The sequence below is a fragment of the Colletotrichum siamense genome, assembly GCF_013390195.1.
Source record: "Colletotrichum siamense strain Cg363 chromosome Unknown KSG_Cg363_contig09, whole genome shotgun sequence".
Taxonomy (NCBI): domain Eukaryota; kingdom Fungi; phylum Ascomycota; class Sordariomycetes; order Glomerellales; family Glomerellaceae; genus Colletotrichum; species Colletotrichum siamense.
In genome coordinates, this window is record NW_023501022.1 from 1,088,460 (window position 1) to 1,105,773 (window position 17,314).

General features: G+C 53.4%; 2 protein-coding genes across 2 annotated transcripts; both read right to left on the reverse strand.

The window, feature by feature from the left end:
- Positions 1–6,722: 6,722 nt before the first annotated feature.
- CGCS363_v013038 (uncharacterized protein) lies at positions 6,723–9,002 on the reverse strand (the record flags this gene model as incomplete). Its single annotated transcript, XM_036644887.1, has 2 exons — positions 6,723–8,565; positions 8,650–9,002. 2 exons carry the CDS (start codon positions 9,000–9,002, stop codon positions 6,723–6,725), a joined length of 2,196 nt encoding a protein of 731 aa, XP_036489445.1.
- Positions 9,003–13,867: 4,865 nt separating this feature from the next.
- PXL1 (Paxillin-like protein 1) lies at positions 13,868–16,048 on the reverse strand (the record flags this gene model as incomplete). The annotated part of the gene is made up of 3 exons (XM_036644888.1): positions 13,868–15,705; positions 15,754–15,876; positions 15,928–16,048. 3 exons carry the CDS (start codon positions 16,046–16,048, stop codon positions 13,868–13,870), a joined length of 2,082 nt encoding a protein of 693 aa, XP_036489444.1.
- Between the last annotated feature and the right edge of the window lie 1,266 nt (positions 16,049–17,314).

Here is a 17,314-nt window from a genome sequence, read left to right on the forward strand (position 1 = left end):
ATCCATAAGCATCATCACCATGACCCATGTTCTCAACGCATTTCTGCTTTTACTCAGAGTAAAGAGTTTGGGTCTGCGATCTGGTTCTTATAGATTACGGGGCAACTTACCGTACCAATCTAAGCATCCGCAACAATGCGGATCATAATGGACGAAGTTCGCGTGGGACTCGAATGCCGTCTGGACCTATAAGAGGCTGTGCAAGCAGGTGAGAGTTGGAGCTTCAGCAATGCTGGTGGGGTTCAGATCACTGGATTGCGATAGCATCAGCTGCCTACCAACCCCCTGGGGCTAGCGAGTCCAGCTGGACCACTGCAATCTGGGAACTTCTCTTCACCGTCTGTCACCGCTTGACCTTTATTCCTAGAAATGATCAGCGAACACAACTAACACGTCAAAAGCTGTCGGTAGGTGCAACACCTCGTCTCATACTTAATGGGCTAAGCTACCCTGCCTAGAGTGTCAAGATATCCTTTGAAACATACAGATCTCTGTCGACATTCAAGTCGATTTTTTGGCTTGTCGAAAGGTACTTTGAGCCAGGGTTGCTGTTTTATACTCATTGGGAAAGAAGCTCTGCGCATGAGGTGAGAGCATAGGGACATCATCTTTCGCGGATGTGTCGTCAACCCAACTGTGACCCGGCTGCTACATAACCTCTAGTTGAAGTATAAAGAAAAATTCAGATCAGCCTGCACGAAAAAAGAACCCAAAGAAACCGAATGAGAAGCATGCATCTGTGCGCTTCAATGCGGTCTACTGCGATCCGTATCAGCAGGGAAGTCACCTCATCTCAGAGCCTTGCAGTGCTTCAGCAGGATGAACTGAAGCGTCACTTGCCATTTGGGAGGGCTTGTTGGACCTGAATACGTGCCGACGGTCAACGGATGCTGGGAAGTTACAGTTAACAAGGGGACAGATAGGGCATGAAGATGGGATGAGATCCAAGCTGTCTTCCAGAGATAGCCAGATTCAGAGCAGCCAGCTAAGCCAGCTTAGCCATTTGTTTCAAAAAAGCGTTATCACTGAAGCATTGATTCAGTTATATAGCTGCAGATTTACATAGCTGCAGATCATAGGTCTTGCCCAGTCATCTAATGTGACCACGCTTGCCAAGGGCCTCCCACTGTACTGGTATTCAATGGACGAGAGTGACTTCCTGCGTGATGTGGCACTAGCTTTCCGTTCAGCTCGACCAGGGAAGGTGAAGCCTTTCGTCTTATAAAACAGCACGTATACTTGTTCTTCTATGCCATCCAGACCAGGCAGTCCGCTAGTATCTCCACCATTCGGGAAATATTACTTACACCATACTCCTCGCCGCCATCCCCCGTGACCAAGAAAACACAGTTCGTAATCTTGACCCGCAAACCTCGTATATTTTCTCTGCCACTATCTGTCATACTTTGTAGTTTTGCCGCAACACGCCGGAGACAGATACTCTCAAAGACTGCTTAGTACATAGTATGTCCCCAGGACAGGCCAGGCAATACTTGAGAAGTCTTGCCAAGAGATACGTTTACGGCCGAACGACCATGACGTTATTTACATCTCGCCGCGATGCTGGAATCAAATGCTTTGGACGGACTTTATAGCCCAATCTGCTAACCTAAACACCGCCTTCACGTTGCTCTTTCGTCACGGCTACGAGCATGGCACATGTCGAATCAATCTCCGCCGTTGGCCGTGCTCGCAACTCATGTATCCTACTTCCAAACCTTCAGAAACCAACAACTCCTTTCCTGTGTACCACGGATTAGAGCAAGATCGACAGGGGCAGAATTTTAGAGAGGCTCCCGGCCTGAGTGCGCCGGATATTTGGCAATATGCCGAGCCAGACCTCTCGTAGTCTTGAAGACTGAAGAAGGGGCGAACTTATCAGTTGCCAGGCTCCATCGTCTTCATCTGTGTATTGAGTTTGTATACCACGGCAGTGATGCCTTCAAAGTCCCAACCCCGGCCGGCACATCTCAGCGAGCCATGTATGAGATGAGTAACCCCTTCGTTTTGAGGGAAGCATCAGATCTAAATCCGTCCGGAATTCAAAATGACTTTTGATCTTAGAATGCTCTACGATTTAGCGCTTTTAAAACGATGGGCAGGGTGACCACAGGACGCGGTCTGCCATCTACACGAGCCTCGCCGAATCGACCTCCTTATTCGCGCTAAATCGATAGTATATAAGCACTCCCATGGCGTCTCAATGCTGTGAAAAAGCAACAATGACTCCGGAATCTGTCGTACTGGAACTTGAACAGTCTTTTATCACTCTAATCCCAGAATCAAGCTCCAGTGACATCGCTTGTGCTACTTACACCACACCTCACTGATGACGCGGCGATCCCCCAACCCTCCCGTCAGTCACTATTGCTCCTCAGATATTCTTCGAAAATACACAGGCGATAATAAGTAGCGACTCTCTGAGTTTGTTGCATGTTATGCCAACTCACTTGAGCCTCTGAGCAGCAGCATGTAAGGATGAGATGATGAAGGCTATCCGATGCATCGATGGCCAAGGGCTCCTGGCTGCGAATGAAAATGCGGAGAGATGTGATTTGCGTCCAAGAGAAACACAGCTGTGAACGAGGCGACTATATATGCATTTGGCTTGAGATTCGTTCGAATGGTTGATGTCCGATGCTTATGTAAATAACATCCGGATATGAGAACACCTATAGATGCCATAACCAATATCAGCCAGCTTATCTCCCATCGATCACAATTTCGTCTTTAAAACACTCAGTTTTCACAAGCGTCTCCGTGCAAGGCAACGTCACAGCCGAGTTGAAAGCTAGATGCAAAGTCGTCACCGTAAGTCACCGAGATCTAGAACCAATCTATCTATCTTACACATCACACCTTGTGGACAAGTATAAATTACTGTGTGCGCAGAAAACCTATCTCCCAACCAAAATGGTAGGTAGGGATTGGTACTGGTTAGTCTGGTAATCGATTTCCATCTCCCGCTGACCAGGTATCGCGACGTCCACTACACTGCATCTGCAAGCAAGCAAGAGACCTGATCACTCCCGGCTCATTGTCTCCTTGCGCTTTTAGTGCCCCTGTCGTATTTTAGTTCAGAGTGAGTGATACGCCGACGAGAAGGGGATCTCAGTTGAGTACCAATATATCTGATCAATGACAACAGTCGGAAGAAACCAGTGACTTACCCACGAGGTCCTAATCGCAAAGCCCCTGCCGGCTATCTACCTAAGTACTCGCTGTATAGTATAAAGACACGCAAGAAAGCCCAACAAAGTGTTTCTAAGGCAAACAAATCTATCTCAGTGTCGTTTGCGTTGAAACAATGGACATCTCGACGCTCCAGTGGCGCCCATTTCCCTTCTTTTGGACACAGCTACCGAAGCGACACCCAAGACAGCGCCATTAGCCAGTCCTGCCCGTCTCTCTCATCATGAGCAAAGTATTCGTTATGAAGAGGGGCAACTGCACAGACATAATGATCCGAAAAGGCCTCGCTGACGTGGGAACACGCAGTGAGTTCTAGCCGTGACGTCAGCTCGAGTCCTCAAATATGTACTGGGACTCAACTACGGAGGCTGCGCTCTGGTCTATTGTTGATAAGCGGAGTGAAGTAACCCTCTGAGACTTATATACCAGTCCATAGTTCAACTCATTGAAAGCCTTGCGCCAGAGAGACCATGTATACCGAGGACAGAATTTCCCCTGCCGTGTCGGTGAAGCCCATCTGCCACCACGCAGCCCTTATGTATAAGTACCGGGCGAGTCACGAGAAGAACTGACTCAAGCAAAGAATAGTAGAATAGGTAGACTTGTCGCAATGCATCCATTGTCTTGCTAGTCTGATCTATGAACTGAATCTTCGACACCAAGATCGCTCAATGGTTGTTGCTCTACATCTGCATAGCTCGGAGCTGCTCACGCCTCCCCGTCATCACCAGCGTCGTGAGATCATTCGGCGAATAGCCATCGGTCAAAATCAGCAAAGCTCTCGCTAATGACATATAGGCACCATCACTCGTTGCCGACGATGCGTGAAACGGTTTGCACAACAACCGACAAGGCCACGTCATTTTGATATCGCCGCTGCTGAATCGATTGACGATCAAGTAAAGTTGCTCCAGTTGTCCTCTTATACAGGCGGTGTCTTGTGTCGTCGGTGTTCCCGCGCACGCCAAGACCCGTCCCGGGGGTCCGCTGCCCGGAGAATCAACACCAGAAGTCAAGGGGCCAAGCATGTATATATTCTGGAATACCTCAACGTTCTTACTGCACCAGACCAACCGCAATCCAGCTCGTCTAACGCTTGGATTTTGTCTAGCTGCAGTACCTGCTCTTAAGTCAAGCTCAAGCCAATACCATGCGCGCCCATCTTCCATACGCCCTACTCAAATACTCATCCCCTCACATCAGCATACCCTTCATCAAGCCCGTTCATATAGTATACATCCCCAATACACGAGAAACAATCATTTGGACACGCCCGCTCGTTGATGATCACTCACACTACCCGCAAAATGTACTCGCAGCGATCTGACTAGCCCCATTTAGACTTGCGGGATCAATCCAGCTCACAGGTGCAGAGGCGTCATTGTGTGCGCCGTCGAAACATCTTCACAAGTTAATGAAGTCTCTCTTATACCCTCTCGCCCCTAAACCCAGTAATCACCTCGCACACAGTAGTCTGACTCGCATCTCAACACGCCGTCATACAGCGCCAGATGTTGCGACAAATCAGAAAAGCATAAACGCAGTTGCTTGGCCCTGTGAATGGGAAAACCAGCCGAGATAGAACGGGAGGTCGAACTCTTCCGGTCATGGTTTCCTTTCACAGGCTTCATGAAGATGGACACGAACCAACTTGTCTCCCAGTCAAGACACGATACCCCCCACCTCGTCGCTGTCTTTCAGCAAGACCGTCATCTAAGTATTCATAACAACTAAAGCTCCGAGCGAAACCCGCCTGTGCGACCCCGTCGAAAGATAACCCAACAACTTCGCTGCTTGCAAGTCTGGCTGGCTGGACATTAGGTGTAATAACAAAAGAGTCCCAGTGGATTGGCCTGCTGTTCTCTCAACCTGATCTTCACCCTACTTTCTTATATACAACCAACCGACATCTCAAAGCGCCATCCCCCGCCACACTCTACCGTACCGGCTACGACATCTCACCTCTCAAACCTCATGCCGCCGTATGAGTTCAACCTCAAGAATCCAGAAGGACACAAAGCCCAACAAGAATCCTCGGATCGCTCGCACATTTTCGACACAAAATCTGGAGGCGCGGGTATAGAATGCGCAGTCATCCAGATGATGCGATGTCACGATGCACCGTCACAATCCCATCGCTCCATCGCTCCCCCGCTTCATCGCTACGTCCATCACCTATGCGAACCCAAATACTCGCATGCCAACACCAACCAGCAGGCTTCTGTCTTACTTGATGCCATTTTCCTGCGGTCTATCTGAGCAGACACCCCGCCTCTAGCAGAAGGTATCTTACTTCTCAGCGGCCAAGCACTCAGTCCTCATAATCCCGTCACCGTCCAGCGTCGTCATTGCGCCACAACATTCTACACCCGGTGAACACCCCCCTTAAATATCACCAAACAAGCATCCTACTCACCAGGCAGTCACATCACACAAAACAATAGTCTATATAAACCATCCCCCATCATGGAAACAGATCCGTTCCCGCCCAAGCCAAAATCGGACGCTCCTAGCCTTGTCTTTACAGATGGAGGCCATGGTAGAGTAGACCATGATAAGCACCTCGATCCTTCGGTACAAGGGAACACCCTGGCGTGAGTAGTACTCTGCTCGCAGACAACGGTCGCTGTCGCCCTTCGTCGTCACCATCCCGTGAGTATTCCTTCCATTACCCACCTCGTGGCCCTTCCTGGCACCGCGGGACTCACTATACTATCACCGACCTCCGTCCTCGCACCCGGCGCATCATAAGCCAAACCCCTGGCACAACCAGATGAAACCACTTAATTCGTCCATACGTTGCATCCTTGCCCTTCTGAACACTCTTATACACTCTCCCTAGCACACGCACACTTAATCAACGCAGTCACATCACAAATCACGCAGCACATAAGACTCTGAACCCATGACAATTACTATTGACACGTTCAAGAAACCCCCCGCGGAGGCCCTTCTATATCTAAACCCATGATTCCCATCCACACCCATCATTTGTACAAGGAACCGAAGCCCTCAAGTCAGGGGGCAAAGTTTTTTAAAAAGAGGAAAAAGAAAGAAAGTCTACTCGCTGGGAGATGCCCCGAGACTAAAAAAAAGTAAAGAAAGACGAAAAAGGTGTGTTGTCATAATGGAACAGATAGAATCAACAGTGTGGTATGTTTCGAGATGCCATAATACCTGCGGGCATGACATCGCCCGACAGGTGTGAAGCAAAACAGAAGGTAACAATAAACGCCTAGCTCCACACGGCGGACCTCGCGCCGGATTCCCCTCCTTTCCACATTTCTCCTAGACTTGCATCGCATGCGGATGCACAATGTGCGTCGGTAAAGATTGTAGACCCGGGTCTGTCCTGTTTCCGTGACCCTGACCAGCTTCTCATGATCAGACCTCACTGCCACTGCGCCCGGCCGTCTAGTCCTAGATTGTGTCGCTTCGACTACCGCTGGCAACACCTTTGCCGTCATAATGCGGGATCCCGTTGAAGCAAGTCTTGTTCGTACATCATACACCATCGTAGCGTGAGCTGTTCAGCCGTAGAACAGCTCAAACTTGGTCGCGAAGCCACGCGGGGTCTGCTTGACCTCCTTGATGGGGTGGAGGATCATGGGCGGCAGGCAGGGGCGACCGTGGGTGCGCTCCCAGTCCTTGCCTCCGTATGACGTGTCTTCATATCCGATCCAGTTGTTGTACAGTCTCGCGGGAGGCTCAGCGCGGTAGTACCAGGTCATGCCCTGGTATCTGCGCTCGCGGCCCCAACCCATGGGAGATCCCTCGCCACCACTCTCGCCGCGGGGACCGGGGTTGAACCACTTCGCGAGGAAGGTGCCGTTCCACGGGCGGTCGAACCAGGTGGGGTGAGGCGCAAACACCGTCTTGAAGCCATGGAGAAGGGCGACGGTTTGCGGGGTCATCTCGGAGGCGATGTGGTTGCCGCGGAGGTTCTCGACGTGCATGATGTCCAAGAGGCGCTTAGACACACGCGACTGAGTGACGATGGTGGTGCGGCGGGGGAGGGTCTTGGCGGGGTCAGGGTGAGCCTCGTCTCTGTAGCCCCAAATGTGGTCCGAAATGATCCAGCTGCTGTTGATCGGGTTGAAAATGGGGCCGACGGTAATCATATCCGCATCCTCGCCGACTCCCCACTTGTAGTTATCCTTCTCGGGGTTGTCAACAGGAGGCTTGGGGCCAACAGGGTTGATGAAGCCCAGCTTGGGAGGTCCCCAGACCTGGTTGCCGCGAGTGCGCTTCTCAACGTCCTTGCGGAAGTCGTTGTCGTAGTCGCCGTGGTACTCAGGGATGTAGTAGCGCTCGTTGCGCTCCCAGAGACCTCTGCGGGGCTGCTTGTTGGCGAACTCGTCGAGGCGCTTGAGGAAGTCGTAGTGATGGCCGACGATGCGGGCATCCATCTCCCAGTTCCAAATGAAGTCGAACTCGGGATGGTCCTGGCTGAACTTCTGCACGGACAACCACTGGGCGGAGTGGACGCTTCTTTCGTTGTCGTCGGTGAGGGCGGTGTAGACGTCCCAGACGCCCTTGTCGTTCCACAGCTTGGTGATGCCATGGAACTCGAGAGGCACGTGCTCGTTGAGGACGTACTGGTACGTCGCCTCGTCGTTCAAAATATCAAGCTCCTGCTCACGAACGTGCAGCAACAGGAAAACCTGGAACTCGCCGCCGGATCGCAGAGAAAGCTCGGAGATGAGGGCGCGAATGACTTGCTTATCGTTTTCGCTGTACTTCTTTCCGGTGTAGGATCGCAGGAGGACAGCTGTTCGGGTGTCCGCCTTCTTAACCTTGGACTCCTTGGACTTGGTGAAGCCGCGCTTCTCAACCTCCTCGACTTCGTTGCCGTACTTCTCTGCGATATCAGGGTATGCGGTCTTGATGTATTCGTTGGGCTTGCCATCGTCGAAACGAGCCGCGTTTCTCTCGACGCACTTCTCCTGCAGGTCGCCCCAGTTGATGTTATCCCAATCAATCCGGAGGCCAGCCTTGCTGAGCTGGGGCTGGAGACCGTAGGGGCCGAGACGAGTATCGCGCTCGTAGCAGATGTTTCCATCCATGTTCAGAACGTCGAAGCTGCCAAAGCCGGTAGCGGGGAACTTTGACGGTTGACCCTTGAAGACCAAGAGGTCCTCGACGACCTCGCCGGTGGCTCCAATGCATGGCACATAGGGTGCGCGGTGCGTCTTGTTCCATTCGTCGCCGTTGTAGTCAGGGTAAGGGTTGTAGGCGAATGGTCTCTGGTTCGTGTAGGCGACGTCCTGTGCGCCGACGTCGCGAAGGGCGGCGGCGTGCTCGGTGGTGCGGTTCTCCTTGTTAGTCAAGGTGTTGAGAGTGTTACCGTAGATGTAGTCGTTGCCGGGGAGGCTATTAAGGTTTAGAGAGTCAGTTCCTGCCGCCTTGACGTGACAGCTGACGTTTCCGCCGGCGGGAAGATAAAAATGCACATACCTCTTGGCAGCTTCATATTCAGCCGCGAACTCGTCTCTGAGAGCCTGCTCATGTTTTTCCCTCTCCTGCTTCAACTTCTCCTCTTCCTCCTTCAATCTTTCCTCCTCTTGCTTCTTCTCCTCCTCCGACTTGGGGGGCTCAGCGGGTTTCGGGGGCTCTGCCGGAGCCTTATCGGCAGCGGGAGGAGGCGCGCCGGTGCCATCGTGATTCCATGGCACGACGTGGTATCCTGCGGGAGCGCCGCGAGTGGCGAGGAAGTAGACGGAGATGACGGCGAGGGCCAGGAAGAGCAGTGTCTTGGGACGAGCCCTCGGGGCGACGAAGCCGGTTGATGACTGCTTGAGCATGGTCATCATTGCCAGCGTGGCGGTTGCGGCAGCGGCAGCAACTCGATTATTAAAGCCCGCAGCGGCCTGGGACGGGTATGATGTCGCTAACAGACGGTGGCGGCGGTAAGGTGAAGACGAAAAGGTGCCTCTGCGCTAAAGAGGCATACCGCGACAACGCACAGCTGGAAAAGAGAACCAAAGGAAGGGACAGGCACGCGAACGACGATTTGGGGACGAACGCGCGGTGAGAGGGTTGACGAAGGAAGACGAATTGGTTTGCGTCCTTCGCGGCGGAAAGCCAATCGACAAACCGGTTTACAACAGCGTGGTGGCAGGGCGGGACCTGTTGACTGGGGGGGCCTTGGCGAAATTGGATAAGACTCGTTGGATTAGAAAAAAGAGTGGCGACGGCTCCTATCGAAGAAGACCCGGTTTGGTATCCGTACTTTTTTTCTGCCTGGTGGGTTGCAGCCGTGGGGGAGAACACTGACGGCGAGAGAGAGTGTGTATTCGTGTGATTGTTGTTGATGTGCTCCGCAAATAAAGATGAGGGTTTGAAGTGAAACGACGAGAAATGTCGACGAAACAAGCAAAAAAAAGAGGAAGAGCTGGTTTTGCCGCAATTGCAATCGCGAGGGAAGGAGTGGTGGTGAAGAAAAAAGGAAGCAGAGGGAAAGTCGACGACGTCGCTGTGTCTGTCTGGATGGATGGGGACCAAAAGGAGGGTCGACAACCACCAGGAAAGGAAAGGACTGACGGCAGGATAGGAGAGCGGCAGGTACAATACAGACGCTACATACGCAGGCGGAAGGAGGCAGGAGGATCTTGGGACTTGGGAAGGGGACGGCAGGAGGCAAGGACGCTTGCAAAGAACACCGCCAATAACAACTGAGGACTAGTCGCAGGGGGATGGATGTACTCCTGAGTCTTGCTTGAGGAGACTGACGACCGTCGTCGTTCTGTCTGCAACACCGCTCAACTCACTCGGCACGCAAAACGAATGGTGGAATCAGGCAACAGGCTCCCCGTCGGTCGTATAACTGCGTAGGCATCTCAAGGGGATACCTGCAGATAGAACGCGTACCACTGCCGGCTCGGCGCCGTCGACCAACAAGACTCCTACAAAACATCTTGGGTGCGCCGTAGATCGCCAGTCAGTGACTGGAGTACAAGTAAAACCTGCAAGAGCGAGAGTGGTGCAGCGCTGCGTGCGTGCAGTGGCCACCGGGTCCCCAATCTAATCTCCAAACAAGGGAACGACTTCCCGGCCCGCTGGACTGATTGGCATTCCCATTGGCCATGGGATGCATCGATTTGGGAGCTGATGGCGAAAGAGTCGCGCACAGCTGGGAAACTGGAGTTCTCGGCGTCCGGCAATCAATCCATCACACATGGGCGGGCTAGGGTGACATTGTGTGATTTGACCAACTGGCGGCTTCTGTTTAAAAAGGGGGGCCAAGCTTTCAGCCTGTTGCTGCTATCCATAGGCATTACGAAAGTCCCAAAGTCCCAACCGACGCGATGTCGGTCGAAAGATGCCTGTAGCTAGCTAGCTCTTCAATTTTTGTCAGAGCAAGGTACCAAACCGATGAAAAAAAAACTTTCACGTCGTTGGGCAGTTGCAAATGATCCAAAATGATAGGTAGCAAAGCTCCGGTTTTTCTTTCCTTCTGTGGCGGGCCAGTGAGACAAAGGAAAGAAGTCTGGAACTTCCAAGCCACCCTTTCCTCGTCGGGCCGTTGGATGGTTGAAACTCCACAGGTGCCTCTTTCCGTCTGAATTCTGGCAGAGCCTGCTATTAAAAGTAACAAATAGAAAAAGGCCATGACTTTTGGCTTCCAACGACATTCCTCCCAAACCCATCGAACCGGTGCCGGCACAGTGGTTCGTGTATGAATTCCTCCAAAGTTGCGACCCGCATGCCATCATCCTCGTTTCCCCTGACTACTTTAGCCTCTTCGATCGTTCAAATCCACGGACGACAACATCAACTTCAGTGGCGTTCCCGCCGTCGATGATCCAGCGCCAAAACGCCGCCAGACAGCAGCACTAAGACTTCGAGAAAACCCCCACCCCTGACGATCGCTTGACAAGTACCGGGACGGCCAACATTTGCGTCAGCGGTACCTCCACAGTCCACACAGCTCCGTCTGCCCCTTTAAATCCGGTCTCACAGGCGGAGAGATCCAGGAAGCCACTTTACACGAGCCGCAGTTGCCCACGCGACTCGCTAGACGTCAGCGACGACCCGGCAACACTTGTCATGAGTTCGGATATCGCGACTCAGGTCGTCCGCCAGGCCAATATAATTCCAGCCGCATTTCAATGTTCCAGCGCTCCAACGTGCCCAATATCGAAACGGGTCGACAAAAACGTACCATCAAAGGGAGACCCTTCTTCGACGATCGACGCGGATCCCGCTCCCTATTCCAGAAGGTAGCATTGCGCCTACCATTTCATATTAAAATAAAAGCCAAGACAGCAAACACGGGCAGTGCGGACGCAGACGACAGAGCCCCAAACCCCTTGCAGCTCGAGCGCACTTTGCTGTATGCTGAAGCATGCTTTGATGATGACGGACAGCTGTGAGAAATAGCTGCTTCTCATAGCTGCAGGACGCACACACACAGACACCCGCGTGGGACGTCCAACTGCAAAAGCATCACAGGACGCAGAAACACAGACATCGGCCACGCGGTTCGGGTAGAATCGTGTCTTGTTGGTGGCACCGTCCAAACCCCGCGTCATCCTGCCTCTCTGCAAAGAATTTGGTTCACAGATCAAAAGCCATTACTGCGAGTGCGATGCTGTGCAACGCGCCACCTGAACCAGCGAAGTCTTGCAGAACAAGCTTGCGATTCTTCCGTCCTCCGCCCTTCCCAGGAAGCAATTCTTATCTCTTCCCATCTCTTCCTCTCTCCTTGCATCTCCGAATCCCTTCGATTTCCAGAAAAGCAAGCACCCAAGGAGCGACATCGACGCCAGCAAGAAGGCCGTCTCCCTTCAAAACAGACAGAAGCAATATCCCATCATGCTATCACCCATCATCCCGCGTATCGCCGCCGCCAATGCTCATTCTATTTCAATCTCCCACACCCCCACGAACATCTTACACTGAAACCTGGCCAACTAACCAATCACACCACACTCTCTCCATGTCCCCCTATCTGCAGGGTATCCCCCCAGCGCAGTCTTCTTCTCAGCTACCCACACCCAATCGACTTTTTCCACAGTCGGAACCGCACCACTGGTCGGTGACAGTTCATCCGCCCGCGGCCCAACACACACACATTCCATCGTAAACCCACGACACTAGCCCCCGCGCGTATCCTCAAACAAGAACAGCCACTCTCCATGAAACAACCTCTGTGGACCGACCGATTCTTCTCATCAGTCAGCAGCAGGCAAAATCGCGTCACTCACGCCAATTCCTTACTCACCAGGACACAGCGGGCTTTGAATACCACATTGAACACATCATCACCGTTAATCGTCCACTCTAGCAAAGGACCCGTCCATCTGAACACGTAACCTGTCTTCGAACCTCAAATTTTTTCTTTCTACTACACAAGCATCGCCCAATGCGTTCTTCCGCAAGGGGGCCACGCTTCTATCTTGTCATCGTGCCTATCGCCCGCTCGGCGGAAGGCGGAAATTCTCCAAATCCACCGAGCGGAAGAAATCACCAAAAACCTGTACTCGGTGATGAAGATCAACAGCAAAAGACCCCCAAAATCCGCCAACCCCACGGCCCCCGCCAGAGATCACCGGCGGTGAAGGCAAACCAACCTGATAAAGGACCCTTGGCGTCTTTCCTCTTTTTTGGCTCACGTCTTGCCCCTCATCTCCAAGCTAATGAATCCAACCATCTCTGAGTTGGACCTTCTTCATCTTCATTGACGATCTAAATACCGCCAGCGATGGATATGTGATGTCTCGTATGACCAAATTTGCAAAAGCTCCCACAGGAAAACAAAGTCGGAATTATCCTATTGTCTTTCCTGTTGGGTAGGGTATGGATACTTCCGCATCTCACGATAGTAAACGACGAGTAGTTCTTCCGTGACATGTCCTCAAAAAATGTGCCATGCTGGGGAACACAAACGCCTTGACAGGCGTATGGCGCCCATGTCAAAGACAAAGACGTCACATCTCTTTCCGTTTTGACTCGCCCGTTACGGGCCGTTTGTGTGTAACGTCCACGGGTCTCAAGCCTTTCGCCGTTCGACGGGCGAAGCAGCTGTCCGAGACATCGTTGGAGAGGACGGCACATTCTGTCGCAGACAGAGCGTTGAGCTTGTCAGGCTGCGAGGAGCTTGGCTGGTTTCAATTCAGTCGACTACTTGGCGTAAAACCACTTGTTCGTGATGCAATAATGTCAGGGCATGTTGTAAACATCGACGTCATCTCACTGCAAAACGCGTGGGTGTAAGCATTTAGTTGAAGTATTTGTTTGAATTGGCTTTTGCTATGTATATCTTGGCCTCGTAGCCGTCTGACCTCGGGTCAGCTTTTTCCTGTGAGCACCCGTGTTGCACCCTGTTGCCTGCAAAAGCCTCCCTCCTCCCCTACTCCATGCTACTCCGGCCGGACTCGTGTCCACGGCAAACATGCGCCCCTCGTCAGGGCTTCCTCCCAATCATCATCAGACAAACAAGACGACATCACGTCGTCGCTCTATGCAGGTATCCAACAGAGTCCACTAAGGACCGGGTATATAAACTCCAGATGGCAGAAATGAAAAAAAGTATATGTTGCGAGATGAGGGTGGTATATCGTGGTCGTGAAGTGTGTCGTGGGGTATTAAAAATGCACTAGGTAATGATTCAAATGCGACGAAGTGAATGTGCATGGCGATGTGCCCGAGATGAATCGGCATCTCTCGCAGCTTACATCATTCCGAGCCTCGTCATGCGCTTGTTCATGCGAGGCATCGGGGCGGCGAGACCTCCCGGAGCGAGGCCACCTCCAGGAGGCACCCGCTGGCCGCGCGGAAGACCGATGGGGGGTCGCATGCCAGACTGGCCATTGCTAGGTCGGCGCCCGCCGCGTCCTCCGGGTCCGGGAACGTCCAGACCGCCAGGTGGGGGTCTTCTCGCCGACTGTTGCATCCGGCGCCAGGCGTCCTTCTCGCAGTATGCCCGGCCATTGACCTCGAAGTACCCGTTGGAGAGGGACATGCCGCAGTCGCCACATCGGAAGCAGCCGACGTGGTACTTGATCCGATCTTCATCCTCCAAGTACTGGCCCTCAATACCGCGTCCACAGGTACCGCACAAGCTTCCATTCAGCTTGTGGTAGTGCTGCTCGCAGTACGGCTTGTCGTCGAGAACGTAAAACTCGGCAGATGAGAAAGGCTCGCGGCAGGTCGTGCAGACGAAACAGGCCTTGTGGTAACGACCGGTCAAGCGTCCATCGGCAGACGAGATGCTCTTGCCCTTGATCGGATCTCCGCAAGACTTGCAGTTCCCACGAGAAGGTGCAGCGGAGGGTCGACGGTTGCGGGGCGGAGATGAAACGCTTCGCAGATCACTGGGTTGGCGTTCGTGACCCTGGCCGTAGCGATCCTTGGGGTCGCGAGCATCGTAATCTGGTCTACCAAGAGGTGATCTCGCGCGAGTTCGTCCACTCTGGATAGCGGGGTCGTTGCGGAGATCCTCGGAGGGGCCACGACGACCGGAATAAGGATCTCTAGGCGCTTGCTTCGGCGGAGGCGGTGGCGCCATCTCTTCTTTAGTTGGTGACATGGCGTTCATGGACGACTCAATGTCGTTCATAAGGTTATCAAAGTTGGTAACATCCGAGGGGTTCCGGCGCGAGCGCTGTGCCGAGCTAGATTGTGAGCTTTGTGAGCTGGCCTGACGGCCATGACTAAACATGGAGGCCCCTGATGCTGACGATGTCGACGCCGACGGCGTGTGATACGGGTTGCTTGCTCCAAACTCGCTAGCCAGATCAACCGGGGGCACACCGTCTCTTCCCGAAGTTGTCGGTCGCAGAAGACTCGTTCTCGGTGGTGGCGGCCTGGACGTGTCGGGGCCCATGGAGCGCTTTCTCTCGTGGTCAGGTCCGTTGGATGGTCTGCTCAGTCTGTCGGGTCGAAGGCCGGGAGCTGACGGCGTTCTGGCAGGAGGTTCCATAGGTTCGCTAGGACGGGGGAAAGTGCCTGCACGGCTTTGGTAAGGTTCAGGCTCGAATTCGTCGGGCGTTGTTCCTGGGGGGCCGAATCCTCCATATCCGTTCTTCCTTGGTAGTCTGGGTGGTGCGATCCCACCGGGGTTACTGCCACTGCTGCCGGCAGACATGAATGAGTTGTTCGACGCAGACGTCAACGGCCGTTCGCCGAAGCCATCATCCGGCGTCAAAGACTGCTTTCTCGAAGGCCGCAGCGCCAGCTTCGCAGCAGGTGGCGCACCTCCTCCATTCCTTCGACCCATCTCGAATGGCCCAGGGGCGATCGTGTTCATACGTTGGAGCAGGCTAGGGGCTTGCTTCTTCGGTTCGTTTGGGTACATCTGATCTCCAAACTCCTCGCCGTCGTCGAAACCTCCATATCCTCCTGGACGTCGGGCCTGCTGATTCGAGTTGTAATCGTTCGCGATCTGCGGCTGGAAGTAGTCATCTGATCGACCCATGGCCTGGCTGTTAGGTGTCTTTGGCGAGACGCTGATCGATCCGGTGGATGTGCTGATCGGGGTAAGTTGGCTCTGGCGCATGTATGGCATGTCTAGTCTTGTCAGCAATGTTTGCGTGGATTCAGTCAAGGGCAACTCACTCGCTGCGCTCGTATCTAGAGTGGGTGGTGCCATTCTGCCGTACTTGTTGTCGAGGGGCGGAGGTTGACCGTACGAACCAAGACTATCCGGACGTTCTGGCATGGCTGGCATGGGCGGCATGGCTGCGTGAGTGTAAGTGACTGGCTCAAGGAATGCTTTGTGACACCACCTACGGTCCGCGTCTGGAGGTGGTCCTCCGCAGATGTGCTCTCCCATCATGGAGATTTCGACTTGTTGAGCACATGACGAGCACTTGATAGTCGGCATGAAGCTCGACTCCCGTGGCATGGCCATCTTTGGTGATTCTGGCCAAGCGGCCAAGCTCTTGTTGTCTACTGAAGGCTTGTCGTACGTATTCTAAAGCTCGATACAGACCGCATCAAGGTGATATCCGTCGATGCGGGCTGCAGACCAAAAACGGAAGTAGCGGAAGAGGAAGTGTGCTCGGAGAGCAATGGGGATGAAAGGCTCCTCTTGAGTGTTTCTAGAAAGCCCAGTGCGGTAGTGACGTGAACTGACGTTGCCCCTGGAAGTCTAACGGGGGGGACGCACGATCGCGCCTTGTTTCCAGCTTAAGATCGGAAACTATGTTGATGTGATGTGACGGGGTCGAGGGCAAGTATGGATCCCCGTGGTAATAGTAGGCGCAGAGGTGTCGGGCGATGAGCGTGTGACCAGCTCGTGGAGGCAGGCGGTGGTTGAGTGAGTGTGCGGCGCTTGGGTCTGGAACGGGTGTCTCTGGTTTCTTTTCTCGAGCTTCTGGCGAAGCGCTTTGCTGCAGAGTCGCACGAGGACCCGGGATCTTGGTTGCTGTCAAGGATGCAGAGTCGGAGCGTGTTTTGGGACCAGCGCAGATGCGAGAAACACGGCAGAGAGTCAGTAACAGACGAGAAACGAGACGGGATAAGCTGGTCTGAGGATCAGTCGCTTGGGAAGAGGTGTTGCGTCTCGTGTCTCGAAGTTGAGAAAGAGGGTGTCGGGATGTTTGGCGGATTTGGGGAGCAGGAGAGAGTCAACGACTGTCTCAGTGTGCTGGACAAGGACCTCCAGGAACCTCAAGGACCTTGTGCTGGCACTGGCTGTTGAATGAAGAAGAGACCCCTGTCGGAGGTGTGGGTGGTCAGAGTGAAGCACAGACAGTGGCTGTCGAGAACCCCTGGCGGCCTTGTCCGGGCCAAACCAGGTTGGGCCTGGCGGTTGACGAGCATCGAGCAGGGGACAAGGATTAATTTGCGTGGTGTTGATGCGCGCAAAGGGCACAGGATGGAGCTGGGCCGGGACGGAGGATTGGTGGTGGGCGATTGAACTTGGTACTTGAGGGGGTCATGAGGATAGGTATGGCGGTTTGGTGATGCCTATTATCGATGCCGTTGATTAGGCTTTGCACGTGTATCTGTAAGCAGGCGGTAAGGAACCTTACCTTGAGGTAGGTAGGCAGCTTGGGTTCTCACCGAGAACAAGACGAGACCCTTTGGGCGGTCAGAAAGAAGTCAGAACAAGGTGCATCCCGCCCATGTCGAGGATCTGTTGCTGGCGTTGGATTGCACCAGGAGCAGACCT